General features: G+C 36.1%; 1 protein-coding gene across 13 annotated transcripts in view; it reads right to left on the minus strand.

Moving 5' to 3' along the window:
• Positions 1–15,165, minus strand: part of tp63 (tumor protein p63) — a 100,986-nt gene that overhangs the window by 25,418 nt on the left and 60,403 nt on the right. For 4 of the 13 annotated variants that reach the window (XM_066663693.1, XM_066663690.1, XM_066663692.1 and 1 more), the window contains exon 1: positions 8,130–8,283. The exons of the other annotated variants lie outside the window; for them this stretch is intronic. In XM_066663693.1, coding sequence (XP_066519790.1) covers positions 8,130–8,168 — 39 coding nt within the window. In that variant the 5' untranslated portion in view covers positions 8,169–8,283. Of the gene's footprint in view, positions 1–8,129; positions 8,284–15,165 lie in introns of those variants that run through there. 13 annotated transcript variants of the gene reach the window in all.

Below are 15,165 nucleotides of genomic sequence, written 5' to 3' on the forward strand. Positions count from 1 at the left end.
AAAAGCTTGGCAAAGATAGAAAGAACACAGATAGATTGTGGGCCGAACACAATTCAGATAACCAGATTGGGGCTCTCTTGTTATGACTTTGTTATGAAATTATTCTATCCACTAGAGAATAATGAATGTAGTTTGTTAAACCCATTAAAAGTACTACCACACCAGAAAAATTTTTACACTCATATTTGTAACCAAAACCTGCATATGGACAAAGTGATGACCTTTAGTATTAAACATTTCTGGTATTCTAATAAACAGCATTAAGTATTGTAATATTAATCTTTTCCATATTACCTACCCCTACCCATACTACTGCAATATCTGTTCCAGCAAGATAATGTTGTGTTCAAGCAGATAGTAGGTCCTTAACCGTACTAAGGAACTACTTACAACTAGTTAGACAATACACCCAGGCCTAAAGACCTGCAGACAAATCTAAGCCATGTAAATCTGAAAAGTATAGCCCCAATTAGCTTGAATTAAACATAATTACTGAAACGCCTACTATATGTGCTTGACCTTCTGATTGTAGCCTGGCTAAAGGATGTGGAACAAGATGAACAGCTTTATAATCCTGGATTACAGCAATTGGGGAGCATTTCTCTATGCAAAGCAGAAGCCTGTGCAATCTGAATGGAGTTTAATTGGATTGTATGCCACAGAAATAATGAGGCAGAAGTAGAGCAAGTGGCCAGTGGTGGATGAATACTACATGCGTTACACAGATCCTGTTGCGTTGTTCTTGCAGAGGCGCACAGAGGAATTAAAATGGCTGTCAACTGAGAAGAGGGAGAATGTTCTGGCTCTCAGCCAGCCTTTTCCTGCCCTAGTCCTCTGGTTGCCCTGTCAATTCCTTTCCCTTTATATATGCCACATTCCTGGATGAAGGAGCACGGCTGGCTAGCTATTCAAACCACCATTAATCTCTACTAGAGCGCTGGTTTATTTCAGGCATGGATGGAGTCAGCTGTCCACTTCTCCCTCGTCTACTCTATCTCTCTCCCCCTTGCTCTCTCCCACACTCACACATATTAACACTCACACAGACATTCCAGGTGCTCCAAGTGGTCCATGCGATTAATGAGAATTCTGTTACAGTGATAGTGTAATATTTGTAACACAAATATATAGCCTGTAGTTTAACTTACTCTCAAAATTGCCCAGTGAATCTGCACACACACACACACACACACACACACACACACACACACACACACACACACATTCATTCATTATCTGTAACCACTTATCCAGTTCAGGGTCGCAGTGGGTCCAGAGCCTACCTGGAATCATTGGGCGCAAGGCAGGAACACACCCTGGAGGGGGCACCAGTCCTTCACAGGGAAACACACACACACATTCACTCACACACTCACAGCTATGGACACTTTTGAGTCACCAATCCACCTACAAACATGTGTTTTTGGACCGTGGGAGGAAACCGGAGCACCCAGAGGACACACACACTCAAACACATATGTATAAAATGTATGTGAACGTAGACATCACCACCAGTGTAATGAATCATAACAAAGATTCCTTCTGAACACTCTTAACCCTTTTATGATAAAAAATAAGCAGACATTTTGAAAAGGCACAGCCATATATTAGGAAATATATAGATTTCACCAAAACAAAACAAAAAGATTCTATTAAATCAGTCCATATACAGAATACAGAGTACATGTGAAAGAAAGTTGTTGCATTTATCTCAGCATACCTTTCCCACAGTGCTATAGGGAATCAAAAGAAACAGAGACAGAGAGAGAGGAAGAGTAATGCATTTCACCTGTGCAGATAAGGGTCAGTGTACATGTGTGCCACAAGTCTTTTCAGCCCCACTGAATCAATTAGTCCCAGGTTCCTGTCTATGAGAACAATACTAAAAGACAGCAGGTGTAGTTAAAAAGGGTGAATCTGTAGAGGAGCAGACCCCCTCTGGCCTCCACGTGGCTACACCTCTTAGACACCCATGTTTCTACAATGGAGCAATTACAACATAATGGAGTCCTGCAAAGACAGAGGGGATTGCTTTGCTGCTCTGTGTGTGTTATCCCACATTTAGTAGCAGGGGAATGCCCTGCCTGGTTGTGAATCTAAGCTACTCACACACACCGGCTTCAGAGCCACCCTATTCTCCTAGAGGATACCAATCAAGAAGTTTTGGCACATGGTATTAAAGCGGCATGATTTTTAATATGAATCCACAGAGATGTAAGGATCACATTAGTACTGATAATTGCATACACAACAATTGCTTAAAAATACTTGTATTGGCAACCAACTGATAACAATACAGTATATAACAATACAATACAGATGATAACAATGCTTATGCCTCTCCAGAAGAGCAGCTTTTAGGGAAAGCTGTGATTTCATGAAATTTAAAAGAATGCATTTAATATTTTGTATGTAATCTATAAATTCACAGAGATAATATGTTTAATTTTAATACAGCTGGGCATATTTCTAGGATTTATTAATATTCACTGTTTGTCATAGGCATCGAAGGATATGTAATAACATCAGAAACTGGTAACATATGGTCCTTACAGGAAAAAGGAGTCAATATACAGAACTTTAGAATTCAAGTGGTTCAATGCGGAAGAAAGGTAACTATGGGAGTGAGGTCTTGTGAGACTGCTGATGCTTCATCATTAAAATAAATCCCTTTTCTAAGCCCTATATACTCAGAAATAGGCAGAGCCCTATACATACGTAGAAAACAATTCACTGCATCAGATATGATGTGTAAATTGAACATGGAGTAAAACTATGAGAATTAGCCTAAGGCACTAAGTGAGGCAGATGGTTCCTGTATACATTGAGTCATTCTATGTGACCTTCTGGGCTGTGGGTTTATGAGTAAGAGACAAAAATGCCTGAAGCCAAAACAACAGAAAGTCACTAGTCACAAAAACATTTCTATTTGTCAAATTCTGTGAAAGGTCTTATCTCATACGGGATTCTGATTCTTAGTTGGAATTTGTCTGTGAATATCAAGGTAATGATGGAAAATTTAGCATGAAATATTTTACCTCATAAATATTGCTTGTATTCTTTTTTCTTCCATCTTTAACATTATTGTTCATATACTATGAATAATACATTTTTAAATTACCATTTTAATCTCTCTTTATCCCTTAACATTTAAATATACTCTGCCTTTAAGACCAATATATTTAAATCATTTGTTTAAAAATTCCATAGATGTGAACATGTAGGACTAAAGACGTAGAGATATACAGTACCAGTCAAATGTTTGGACACACCCACTCAAGGAGGGTTTCCTTTGTTTTGGGCCATTTTCCACATATTGTGAATGTATTTAAGTTACTAGTGTAACTATATTTATGTAGTGAAAGTTGCCTGGTTTTCTCATAAAAAAATACAATATAACAAGACAATCTTAGACTAATACTCCAAATATAAATCTGAAAATGATGACACATAAATCAACTAAATTCTCCAGCTACACAAGGAGACCTATTATTTACATTATTTATATTCATTATAACGTCCATCTGATGGAAAAAGACTGCTGAAGAACCACTGAATGTTCCATACTACACAGAAGACCAAATCAAAAAACGCAAAAAATCATTATTTGATCTCACACACACACACACACACAGTCTGTGCACTGGTCATTATTGAGACAAAGAGTAAGAGATCATGATCTCTTCAATCTTCCCTTTAATCAGAAGATATCCCTCATAATACAACAGTCATCTAACAACTACTTTAGCTGCTCTTAAAAATACCTCTCTGTTTATAGCCTCCTCAGAGTGTAGGGCCGTGGGACGTCAGAATGCTAAGCAGAACTGTCGTAAATCAGGCACCCATGATGGGCCCGGCAGCCTTTAATAACGTCGGTGAAAGGTTGAACAGCCTGCTTTAGGCTAGCCTGCATTTTGGCTGTGAACAGATGCTAGGGTAAGCATATCAATCCAGTGGATGGACACAGTGAAAGAAGTAAAAGTAACCGACCTTCGGAGTGATAGCCTGCTGATGCCATCCTTGGAATCTCAGCAACGCAATAGCACATTGCAAGGATTTTTGAAATGCAAACAGCGCCATGGCTAAAAGGTCACAATCAATTCCGGCCACACGGCTGAGCTTCTCTTTGAGTATATTTTGGTTTGGCATAACCCTTGGAGTGAATCAATTACTGCAATGTTTTTCTGTCAACAAGCAAAACTGTCTAGCATAGTAGTCTTGAGCCTAAAATTCTTGTGTTTCTTTGACATACATGAAGATTCCCAGTGAATCTTAGAGATTGTAAGGCAAAACTACATTGAAATACAAGAATTTTCAATCACCAGTGTACTAATAAGTGCTTCAAGCTCAAAAAAACAAACAAACAAACAAAAATAAAAAAGCAAACAAAACCAAAACATGAAAACCTAGTGGCATGTTCTGTATTAGGACAATTTTCCTGTGTTTTTTTCCCTCCAAATTTCTGCAAGTGTTTTAGTCTTTATTAGAAAATACTGGAAAGCTGCACAGATATGTTTAATACTGATACTAAAAGTGAAAGATACAGGACTTTTCACAATGACCATTTAATCTCCATTTTTTTTGGTAATTTATACAATTTAAAATGTATTACAGATTCTTTATGCATGGACCAACAGCGATGTTTAAAAAAGAAAATACTCTTGTAGCTTTCAAAATTCAAAGTTATGAAGGTTTTTGTTTACACTTCTTCTGAATAGACATACTTTTGGGGACTCATTTTCATGACATCTTTCTTGAAACATATTTTATTACATGGGTTACTCTATAATATATGGGTAAAGTTGAAAATATTAAATAAATTGTGGACAACTTGTTAAAAATGTCAGTAACAATGAATAAACATTTGTACTTTTGTTATGGTAACAGATATATGCAAACATTTACACTTTAAACTCTCATTTACACAAGAGTTTATCTATCATGCATTTAAGCATAATTTATGTGCAGTTACATATGTACATGGAATTGAGTATACACAGTGAAAGTGTATTTAAAATATTTTGCTTTCTTTTTATTTTTACTAGATCTAAAACCTATATATTACAGGAGGCAACGTATGAAAAAGCAGAATCACAAGTCCAAGTGTATTACATTCTGGTAATGTATTACCTAAAAAATGTTGTTATTTCAGATTAGTTTTATTATTTTGGCAAAATACATATACTATTTCTCATGTATTAAACAAATACAGAGCAAGAGAATGGCTTCTAGAGTTTCTACATGGAACAAGAAAAATTTTACTTGGAAAAATGGCCTGTCGCATTTTCCTCCGAATATGTTATTGGAGTACACTGTTGAAAGATATGCTGGCATTACTATCTGTTTTACTTCTAAAAACCATGGCAGGCTCCTTGTGTATTATTCCATAATACATAACTGCATTCTCATCTTTGATTCCAACTGGAAAAAAACCCCTGAAAGTCTAATCAGTACAGCCAGTAACCTCTGGCTGATGATGTTGATAATTATCAAACAAGTTAACCACTGGGGTCAAAATTCCTATGGCTACAATAATTAATCTTTTGACCTGTGTCCAGATCCAGATTCAGATAACATGACAGATCAACTCTTTTCTCCATATTTAAGCTGAAGCTCAATCACAGAAGCTGGGGGAGCTGAGGGCCTAAGGGTGAAACAGCTGCCGTTCTGTGGAGCGTTCCAGTGACCTGGGCAGTGTGTAACATGGACTGAGCTTAGAGAATGTCTCTGAGACGCATTCAAGTGACCACCACAGCAGGAGGGCCCATTAGACACTAAATTGAGCAGAGGTGGATAAGGGAGGTTGGGGGAGGATTGGGTGGGGTGTCATTGCCTCGCTTCATGCCCACTGGGCTAGGCAGAGTGGGCGATTGTATCTGTATCAAAACACTGTTAAAACAATTAACCGCTCACACCCGACACTCCTCTGCAGGGCCTCGATGGACGCATTCTTTGAGGAGATTCTTCCAAGCGTTACAGAAAGCAGGGGGAGATTAACCATAAACCCTTCCCCCCATCCCCCTGATGAGGGAGAGAGATGGACACCACTCAAAAACCAACCTCCACTTGGAGCAATCATCCAAACTATATATACAACTCACTCTTTTACTAGTGGATGCCACCACAAAACTTTAGTATGGTTAATTTTAAAATACAAATTTAACGCATTCTACAAACATACATTGGTCATTTTCATTTAAAAACAAGTTCCTGAGATTAACATAATGCTATAAAGTACTTGATGTACAGAAAATATGTACATTCTAATTTGCTAATTCTTTACAATTACACAAGTTTCATATAATTAGTTTGATTCAAAGAAGATGTAAATAAAAAGCATTCAGAAAGATGCAGAGCCATAAAATATACAATAAGACAACTTTTAAAAAGGCTTTTCTTTTTCGTTGTTTTGCCAATATGTTTAATGTAGCAAAAGAACAGTAACTGTGCATTAAAATGAAGAATAATCAACTTTGATAAATCAACAAAACGTAACAAAACCAGGCATACTCAATTTTCTGCATACACAATCTGCTGAGTTTATCTCACTAATATCTTATGAGGTAATCACAACCCTTTACAACACTGAGGTAAATTCCTCAGAAACAGTTTTCTTCTCTCCTTCATCTACCTCTATGTCTCCTCTTACACCAAACATGGGTGTCTCTGGACCCATTACCCCTACCATCATTACAGAGGGTGAGAGAGGATGAGAGAGACAGAGCATTTAAGAGCATTAATCAAATCTGTGTGAACTGTGGATTGGTTACCTGAGCTCAGATTTAAGAACAAGGGTGGGAGGGAGGATTGGACTGTGTCTCTAACGGCACTCAGGTCAGACTATGGGCTAACGGTGTTGTGTTGACAATAGCTTTGTGTCAAAGATTGGTGGCTCTGAAGTCGGCAGACTCAACTACCACCTGCCAATAAAGTATGGAGGGGCCTTGGGAGAACAAACAGCACAGATCCGCTCTCTTTTCAAAAGAGGCCCAGTCCAAAACACTTTTTCCCCCCCTGAAAATGTCCAGAAAAAATAAATATACAGAAAAAAAAAGATTACTGATAGTTTGCCAATGTGCACAAATTAAAGCAAGATATATATAGCATGTAAAGGTGGTCTAGCGAAATCCAATTAGAATGTTGGAAGGAAAAAAAGAAAATTTTTGGAAGTACAAGCTCAAAACATCTAGTAGCTAAAAAATTGTCAACAGATATTTTATAATCAAGTTTTACACTTTGACTTATAATTAGGACACCTACAATTTTCAGCTGTTAGGTGCATTACTTTGCTATTCACATCTGGTAATCTGATCCTATCAAACACATCTACTGTGAATGAACTGCAATAATTTATAATTCTGTGGAGTAAAAAGAGAATTTACGCATGCAAAAATGAATGCTGTTCTTATTTCTCATCGGGTGAAAACTCCCTTGAAACACACACTTGTTTTCTACCTTTATTTTCCTTGATTGACCCTCTGTAGTTAATGCCTGTACTAGCATTCAATGTAGAAAATTTGACACACTGTAGCACTATTGTTCATTGCAAATAGGCTCAGCTATCTTGAACAAACGCACATCATTTGCCCAAAGACTCAACTCAAACTCAAAAGCTACAGACTAACAGACATAACAGCAGTTGAACAAATATTTGTTTTCTGCCAATAGACACAACACAAATAGATGCCACCAACAGACACAAAAACAAACCTTTGCACTAACTCTCAGTCACTGAGACAAAACATTTGGCCCAAAATAACACGCTTACTACCGCTTGGCAAACAATGACATTTCTTTATTCATTAATTAATTAATGAATAATTAATCATTAATTCACATAGGAATAAAAAGAGAACGGTTGTGTTTTTGTTTATTTTTTATATAATACCAAAATCTAATAATATCTAATTGTTTAAGCACCCGACTCATATTTCAAATAACTGAAAATTAGGTAGGAGTGATGCCATTTTTAAAATAAAAACTATTCAAGTTCAAAAGATACAAGAAAAGCTGGGGCTTAGTGGGTCCAGTCTTTCCAGTTGTTCCATGGGATCCTCCAAAAGATTCCAATCCAAAGACCTGGGAACATCTCTAGCCCAAGAAATTCCATAGAATGATATGGGTCTCACCTCACTGTACGAAGGGTTATTCGTTTCCAGGTACAACATATTGGCGCTGAGATTGAGCAGTGCAGCCGCTGTTTGCTCAACAGGCTCCAGGATTCTTACCCCTTGTTCTTCTTATTTCTTCCCCTAAAACAGTGATGCGGACTACAGATGTGAAAGGGACAGGCTTAGAGTCTCTATAGGAATTCTATCAGTTGCCATATATACCAGGCACACCAAGAGGGAGGGCCTGAGAAGCTACCTGTCCAATACCTGAATCCACACCCTTCACCCTTTTTTTTGGGGAAGGTGCTACACGTCTTCCAGCTCTTCCCTTAAGGAAAACCCGGCAGTGATCTTAGAAACGCATCAGATGTTGACAGAAAGCTTCTTCCAATCAGGTGTGTGCAACATTCTGTAACATGCCGAGTAAATCTCAGGTCGCCGAAAGCAAATTCTGAAAGCAGCAAGTTTATTTCTTGGCAAAAACTGATTTCCTTAGTTTCCATTTTATATTATATTGGATTATATTATATCACTTCAAATAGCAATCACTGATTCAGAGAGTAGTTGACTAAAATACTCCTAATTTGTGGACGCTAACATCATATGCCAAGAGCATCCAGGAGTTGTACAACTTCACTTACCAAAACAGACAAATAGAACAAAACCACTGCAAAGGTAGGGCCTAATAACTGGCACTCTGAAAAACACAGACCAAGACCAAGATATGGAAGATATAAGACTGTATAGTCTTGTATATTCTTAGACTCCAAAGCTCTTATAGTCTACAACTGACTGGTAAGACACAGGCTACCTGAAGCATTTTCTGACCTTATCTGCATATGAATGGCCCCCAACCACCCCCCACCCACTGGCCCCCTAGCACCAGCTCTATTAGTGTCCCTCTAGAAACAAAAGGGTGGCTGTAGACTGCTTGTATCTATCAGAGATGACTGGTGTAGATTTGTTTTGACCACATAAATGTTGGTTCAGACCAGGGGAGACTGTCTCCCTCTTTGTAACCATACTTACATGCCAAAAGAACTGTGGAATAATCCCAAAGAGAACAGGAGACACAGAGAAAGAAAGAGAAACAGAGAGTCACTCAGTCATTCTGTCTGTTATTATCAGATATAAGACCTCTGAGAGACATATTGTTTTGGAGGTGGATGTTTGCATAATTTGAATTGTTGTAAACCTATATTTTGTTAAAAACTATATATTTTGTATATGTTTTTTACCTCTTTTTTTCTTCATGCTTTACCATCTGCAAACCTGAGCACTTTAATTAATTATTTATTTTTTTATTTAAAACACTGAAGACAGAGGATGATGGTCAACTAGCTTTTAAAATTGTAAAACTGCAATAAAATATTTTATTTAAAAATATTACACAATGTAAACATTCAAACGTTTGAAAACATTTCAAAAAATACAATTTTAATTATGTTAGATTATAATTATCTAGTTATTTACAATTACATGATTCTCATTGTACATCACTTAGTTTGATTCAATGTGGATATAAATAAAACAGCTTTTAGAATGATGTTGTACTGAGCCATAGACAATTATAGAATAACAAACTCAAAATCATGCATTATTAATTTACAGAATTTCAAAAGGAAGATGAAATCTTAAGGCAGATAACATGAAAAACAATTTATATATGTAGGCAATTGGAGAATAATTTATAATTACGTCCTTTACATTTTTTTATACAATATAAAGAAAATAAAATAAACAACCGCGACCCTGAAATGGAGAAGCGGAGGAGAAAATGATGATGATGATGATGATAAAATAAACAATCAAACTAAAATAAAATATCAAACTGCCTTTTGTAAGTAATTTGTAATTAAAATAAGTATTTTGTAATCTATGAATTACAATCATATTTGGAAATTGTCCAAGTAATTCCAAATCTTTAATCTAGAGTTCAGAAATTTGCTGACACCAATATAATTAAAAATGTACAATGTTTTCAATTCTTTTTTTTTTTTAACAGAATATTTAGACATACAAATCACTCCCTTGAAAGATGAGAGAATTCTAATCTATCAGATAATTTTGCAGTTATATTAAGAAGTATCTGACCTCTGCATCTTGAGGATCCATAGTGAGATCTACTAGATTTAAATGGGAGAAGAGTTCTAATGGTACTGATTAACACCTGAACTGACCTAAAAATAATACAGTGCCACACTCAATAGTAAATTGACACAACATTCATTCTAACATGATTCATTCCCCAGCAAAAGAATTTCGCACCCATTTAGGTAACTAAAAGGTGCGGCTGGACAGAGGTGTGTACAGTCTGAGTATAGCTTTGGGGTGGGGATTCTATTAACCCAGGTCAAGAAGGAGAAAACTAATGCCTTCAGGTCGGGAGGCCCCCATAAAGAGCTGTCAGGACACTCAAACCCCCTGCACTACCTAGAACTATTACCGTCTCCACAAAGAGGCCTCCACCCATTCTCAATACTGGGGGGAGCATTTAGCCTCAGGATACCTGGACCAAGGATGGATCAATAAGAGAGTGCAGCCCTACTCCAGCATCCACTACAGAGATGGTGGTAGTAGTAATTCACAGCTCTTTGAAGCAGGCAATTAAGTCAGCAAAACAAACATCTAATTAGCTTAAATCAACACTTGTGCTTGCGATGAATTTGTGAGTAGATTCACTAGCATGATTCTGCTGCATCTTTAAAACAAATACATTTGTGACAGCAGTGAATTAAATAAACTCCAAACTGATTTCAGAATTTTCCATTTTGGAATCACACAAGCAAGAAGCACGAGTAATCCCCCTTTCAAAAATGACAGAATCCCCACATTTAGATGATGTTTGAACACATCCATTTACTTTATAGTAAATAAATAAATCAGATAAGTCACAAACATTTTGTTTAACAGCTGAAAATTTTGGTTTCATGAAAAATTCTTCCAATAACTTTGCCAACAAGCCCACTGGAATTAAAGGCCTGTTTATTTCCAGATTAATCTGAGGAAAAATAAAAATGTTCTGTTGTTTATACGTCCTCTTGGCCTAAATTTTTTGAGGCACGGACTCCTTAATAACAATAATAATAAAAAAATTATACATTATGTTTCATTAGAATGGCACCAGACAAACTGTTCCAGCATCATCTTATTGGTCAGCGCAGTTTAAAGATTCATCACTGAATATCACCTTCACCCTATCACCTACATTCCTTGATTGTTTTTTTAAGCCCACTGTAATCTTGTTTTCCTCTATTCAGGTAAGAGTACTGGTTTTGTTTGGCTTTTCTAGATGTAAATCCCATTTCTTTCAGATAATTTCTTCCAAGTTGTACCAATGTTTCCGCTTATAACCTTTCTATTTTGACTATACTAGCACCAATTTTAGACTAAGCTTAATGGGACCAAACAACATGTTTTGGCACACTATATTTGATTTCCTTCTTTTATAATCCTTTCCATAATTTCAAATAAAAAAATGCAACAGCTCTTATAGCTTTATAAAAGCTGCAGACTAAGTTGGCCTTAATTGCAAGTTACAAGATGAATCCATACTTTCTTTACTGCAACATTAAGTGTCTCTTTAATGATCTTTCATTTAAGAACTGTGTAAAATAAAAGAACATCATTCTCTGAGATGAAATGGGTATATGAATCCAACACCATTTAAAAAAAACACAAATATTATGTTCACTAACAAAAGGTACTGAAACTGTTCCCTTGAATCAGTGACAATATTTCCAACAGTGTATCTGATTTGGAAAAAAATGCCATTAGTTCAGATAACTTGATTATTTTCCATTAAATATTTAACTAAAAAGAAATATATAAAAATAATAGTTGTGTTTATCATCTGGGTAAATGTCCCCATGTTATCCCTAGTTATACACAAATACATGTGAATGAACAGATCTTGCCTGATTCCTAGTGCTATTACAGGAAGAGAGTAAAGTCAGAACCACACACACACCTACAAACATCCACATATAATTTATATTTAATGTATACATTCCTATAACTTTGCAGTCCAATCAAAAACATGCATCTCCAAAATGGCAACTTTAATTTTTTAATGGAAGTGAATGTTAATATTCAATTCCAAGTTATTCTGGAGCATTTCTATTGGTCCATTCATCATGAAATGTTTACACAATATGAAGGACATCTGCTGTGTTCAAATGATGTAGTAAAGTAAAAACCCACAAAAATGGAGATACAATGGAAAGCAATGATATATTGATTCACAGTACTGTGTATACATCAGAAACATCATTTTTGCTTATGTAATTAAAATACACCCAACAAGCACAAGTTACTTTCGGGTTTTATCAATGCTGTGATTTCTTGTTTTCTAAATCTCGTTTTTTTCCCCTCTATCTCCTTTAGCTGTATCCTTCATGTTTTTCTGTGTACATTCTATTTTGTTTTTACATGCTTCTACTTCCATGCTCCTTTTGGTCATGTGTTCAGTTCACAGCTGTTTCTTGTGAGTCTATGTGTATTTAAATGGTTCCTTGTGAATTTATGGCTGTTTATCATTTTTCTGTGCAGAGATTCTGTAAGGTATTCCATGTTTCTCCTCCTGTCTCTTTCGCTCTTGTAACTTATTCTTAGTCTTTTGTCAGGTTTTAGTTTCTATGGTTCTTCTTTCTTTCTAGTATTCCATGTCCCTCCCTAGTTCCTTGTTTACCTGCCATCCTGTATCTTAATGCAAAAGGTTCATTTGTGCTGCTTTTAGTTCCAGTCACTGTGTCACGTTTCAGTATTTTTTGCTCAGTTTATCTTTATACTCTGCTTATTTTTGTCTTTAGTTTTTTTTTTATAAATTTTTCCAAGTTTCATGTGCTTTAGGTTTTTGGGTAGTATTTCTTTCTGTATTCATCCATAGATTTATTTGTTATACTATTTATCTGTTTAGTGTTTGTTCCTTTTCATCTAGTTTATTTTCCTTGTTTCTCAATCCCCACGTTCCTATTGTGCTTATGTGATCTCTGCCTGATCCGGTACTGTTTGTTAATGTTGTCTTGTGTATTCTCAATATTGCTTTTTTCTTAAGTCCTTTATTTCCTGTTTAATATTCTTCCTTCTGGTGAATAATCGTGAAAATCCAGTGTTCAGGTGCACAGTTTCTGTTTTTCCATTTCTTTTTTTCAGTGACAGCTTCATTAAAGCTACATACAATTTTAGACCTGCAGCTTTGACCTGTATGTTTTGTTGTTGTTGTTTTCTTTAAAAAGAGCAAATACATTTGCCAGGCACCTGATTGGTGTAACAATATTGTATGACACTTAATGCCTCTTTAAAAAAAGAACATAATATGCTTTGAGGTAAGATTTGTTAGGAAAAAACAAAGTTAAAACTGTGGTGAACAAATCCATCACAAAAATCTGTCAATACTGATATTTGAAATTATGTTTTTCTTGATACTGAACAATAAAAAATGTCTTCAGATAGATTTACTTTCCTTAGAGTGGTTTTCCACAGGTTAGGTTATGAAATTACACAACATTTGGCCATTCAATAGAGTAATAAAATTGTGTGGAAAATTAACTTCCTAATATCGGTGTGAAATGCAGGATAGCTAATACCTGACCACAGAGGGAAGCTGTATATGATCATACTTGGAGAGTAGTACAACAGTTACTTCTGCACTTTCTGGATGCACCAGAAAAAGATGCGAGTCATTGATTAGGCATCAACTTTGGGTCAATAAACACAAGCACTGCTCTAAGAGAGAATTTTGGCGATTCAAACAAAAGATGTTGCACTTAGGTGGCTGTAACATTTTAAGGAGTGTTTGGGCTTAGGGCTGCTGGATTAGTGAGGTATCGTGTGTCAGGTGCTTGGGGTTTGGGAAGATACCAATAGAAGGAGCTGACAACCTCCATCATCTCCCTGCTGAGAGGAAGAAGAGAGGAAAAAAGGAAAAGAAGAACATCTTTTCTAAATAGCTGGAGTCATAGTTTGGACAGCCCTGTTCAAATGCCATGTTTTGTTAATATTCTTAGTGAAAATACATTAACACATCCCCAGGGAGTGAACATATTTATAGCTTTATTACATATATTTTCCATATTTTTCTAAATATATGCAGTTATTTAAAAAACAAAAAACAAACAGTTTTATGTTGTCACAGTATGTTACATTCAGCAAAAACAACATGTTCCTTTAAAATTTGCAGGACTGTGTTCTCTGTATAGCATGAGAACTTGTTTTCTCACAACAAAACTTTTGCACACACATCTGTAGGAAAGCTGGTCCAGTTCCATTGTCTCTACTGTGCCACTTGTGCTTTGCCAAATACATTAATGGTGTATAAAAAAGACAGGATTTGTTGACAACATACAAAACAACAATAGCATGGATATATGACTGAAAAAGAGATTAATTTGTTCTACCAAAGTGAAAAAGAGATGACAGAGAATTAGATGAGTCATGTTTAATATGGCCTGCTTAGTGCGTAAATGATGAGGTGGCTTTTGTGCTCCTCTTTCTCCTGCAAAAGAGGGATTTGCTCTTTGATGACGGCTACTGAACGCTGCAGGACAAATCAAAGACTGAGAAACTGACATGGCCACTAGCCTCAAGCTACAACAACAAATCTTCTACACATCTACCATTCTGTCCCTGACAAGACATCAGCTCTCGGATCAAACTCAACAGGTTGACGAATTCTGAAGCATTTAACCCCTTAACATTCATGAACATCCATATCCTAAGGGTTATCATACATCAGCTACAGTTCTGTGCAAAAGTCAAAGACCATCCTTTCAATCTGCCAGTTACATCTCAGTCATCTAAACAAAAAGATCACTGATATTATGTCCCCTTCCAACGAGATATCAATAATCATCTGTAACAGATAAAAGTGATTTTCCTCTTAGGAGCTGTACATAGCTACAGGATTAGAAGATCTGCTTGCATAAGGAGAAAGTCAAATAAATGTACATAAAAAAATGGAAAAGGGAACAAAACACCATGGAACAAACAATTCATGAAGCTTTGAGCTCTGGGAGACAGAATATCCAATTCCACTTTTTTGTAAAGTAACCTT

Source organism: Hoplias malabaricus, chromosome 3, assembly GCF_029633855.1.
Source record: "Hoplias malabaricus isolate fHopMal1 chromosome 3, fHopMal1.hap1, whole genome shotgun sequence".
Taxonomy (NCBI): domain Eukaryota; kingdom Metazoa; phylum Chordata; class Actinopteri; order Characiformes; family Erythrinidae; genus Hoplias; species Hoplias malabaricus.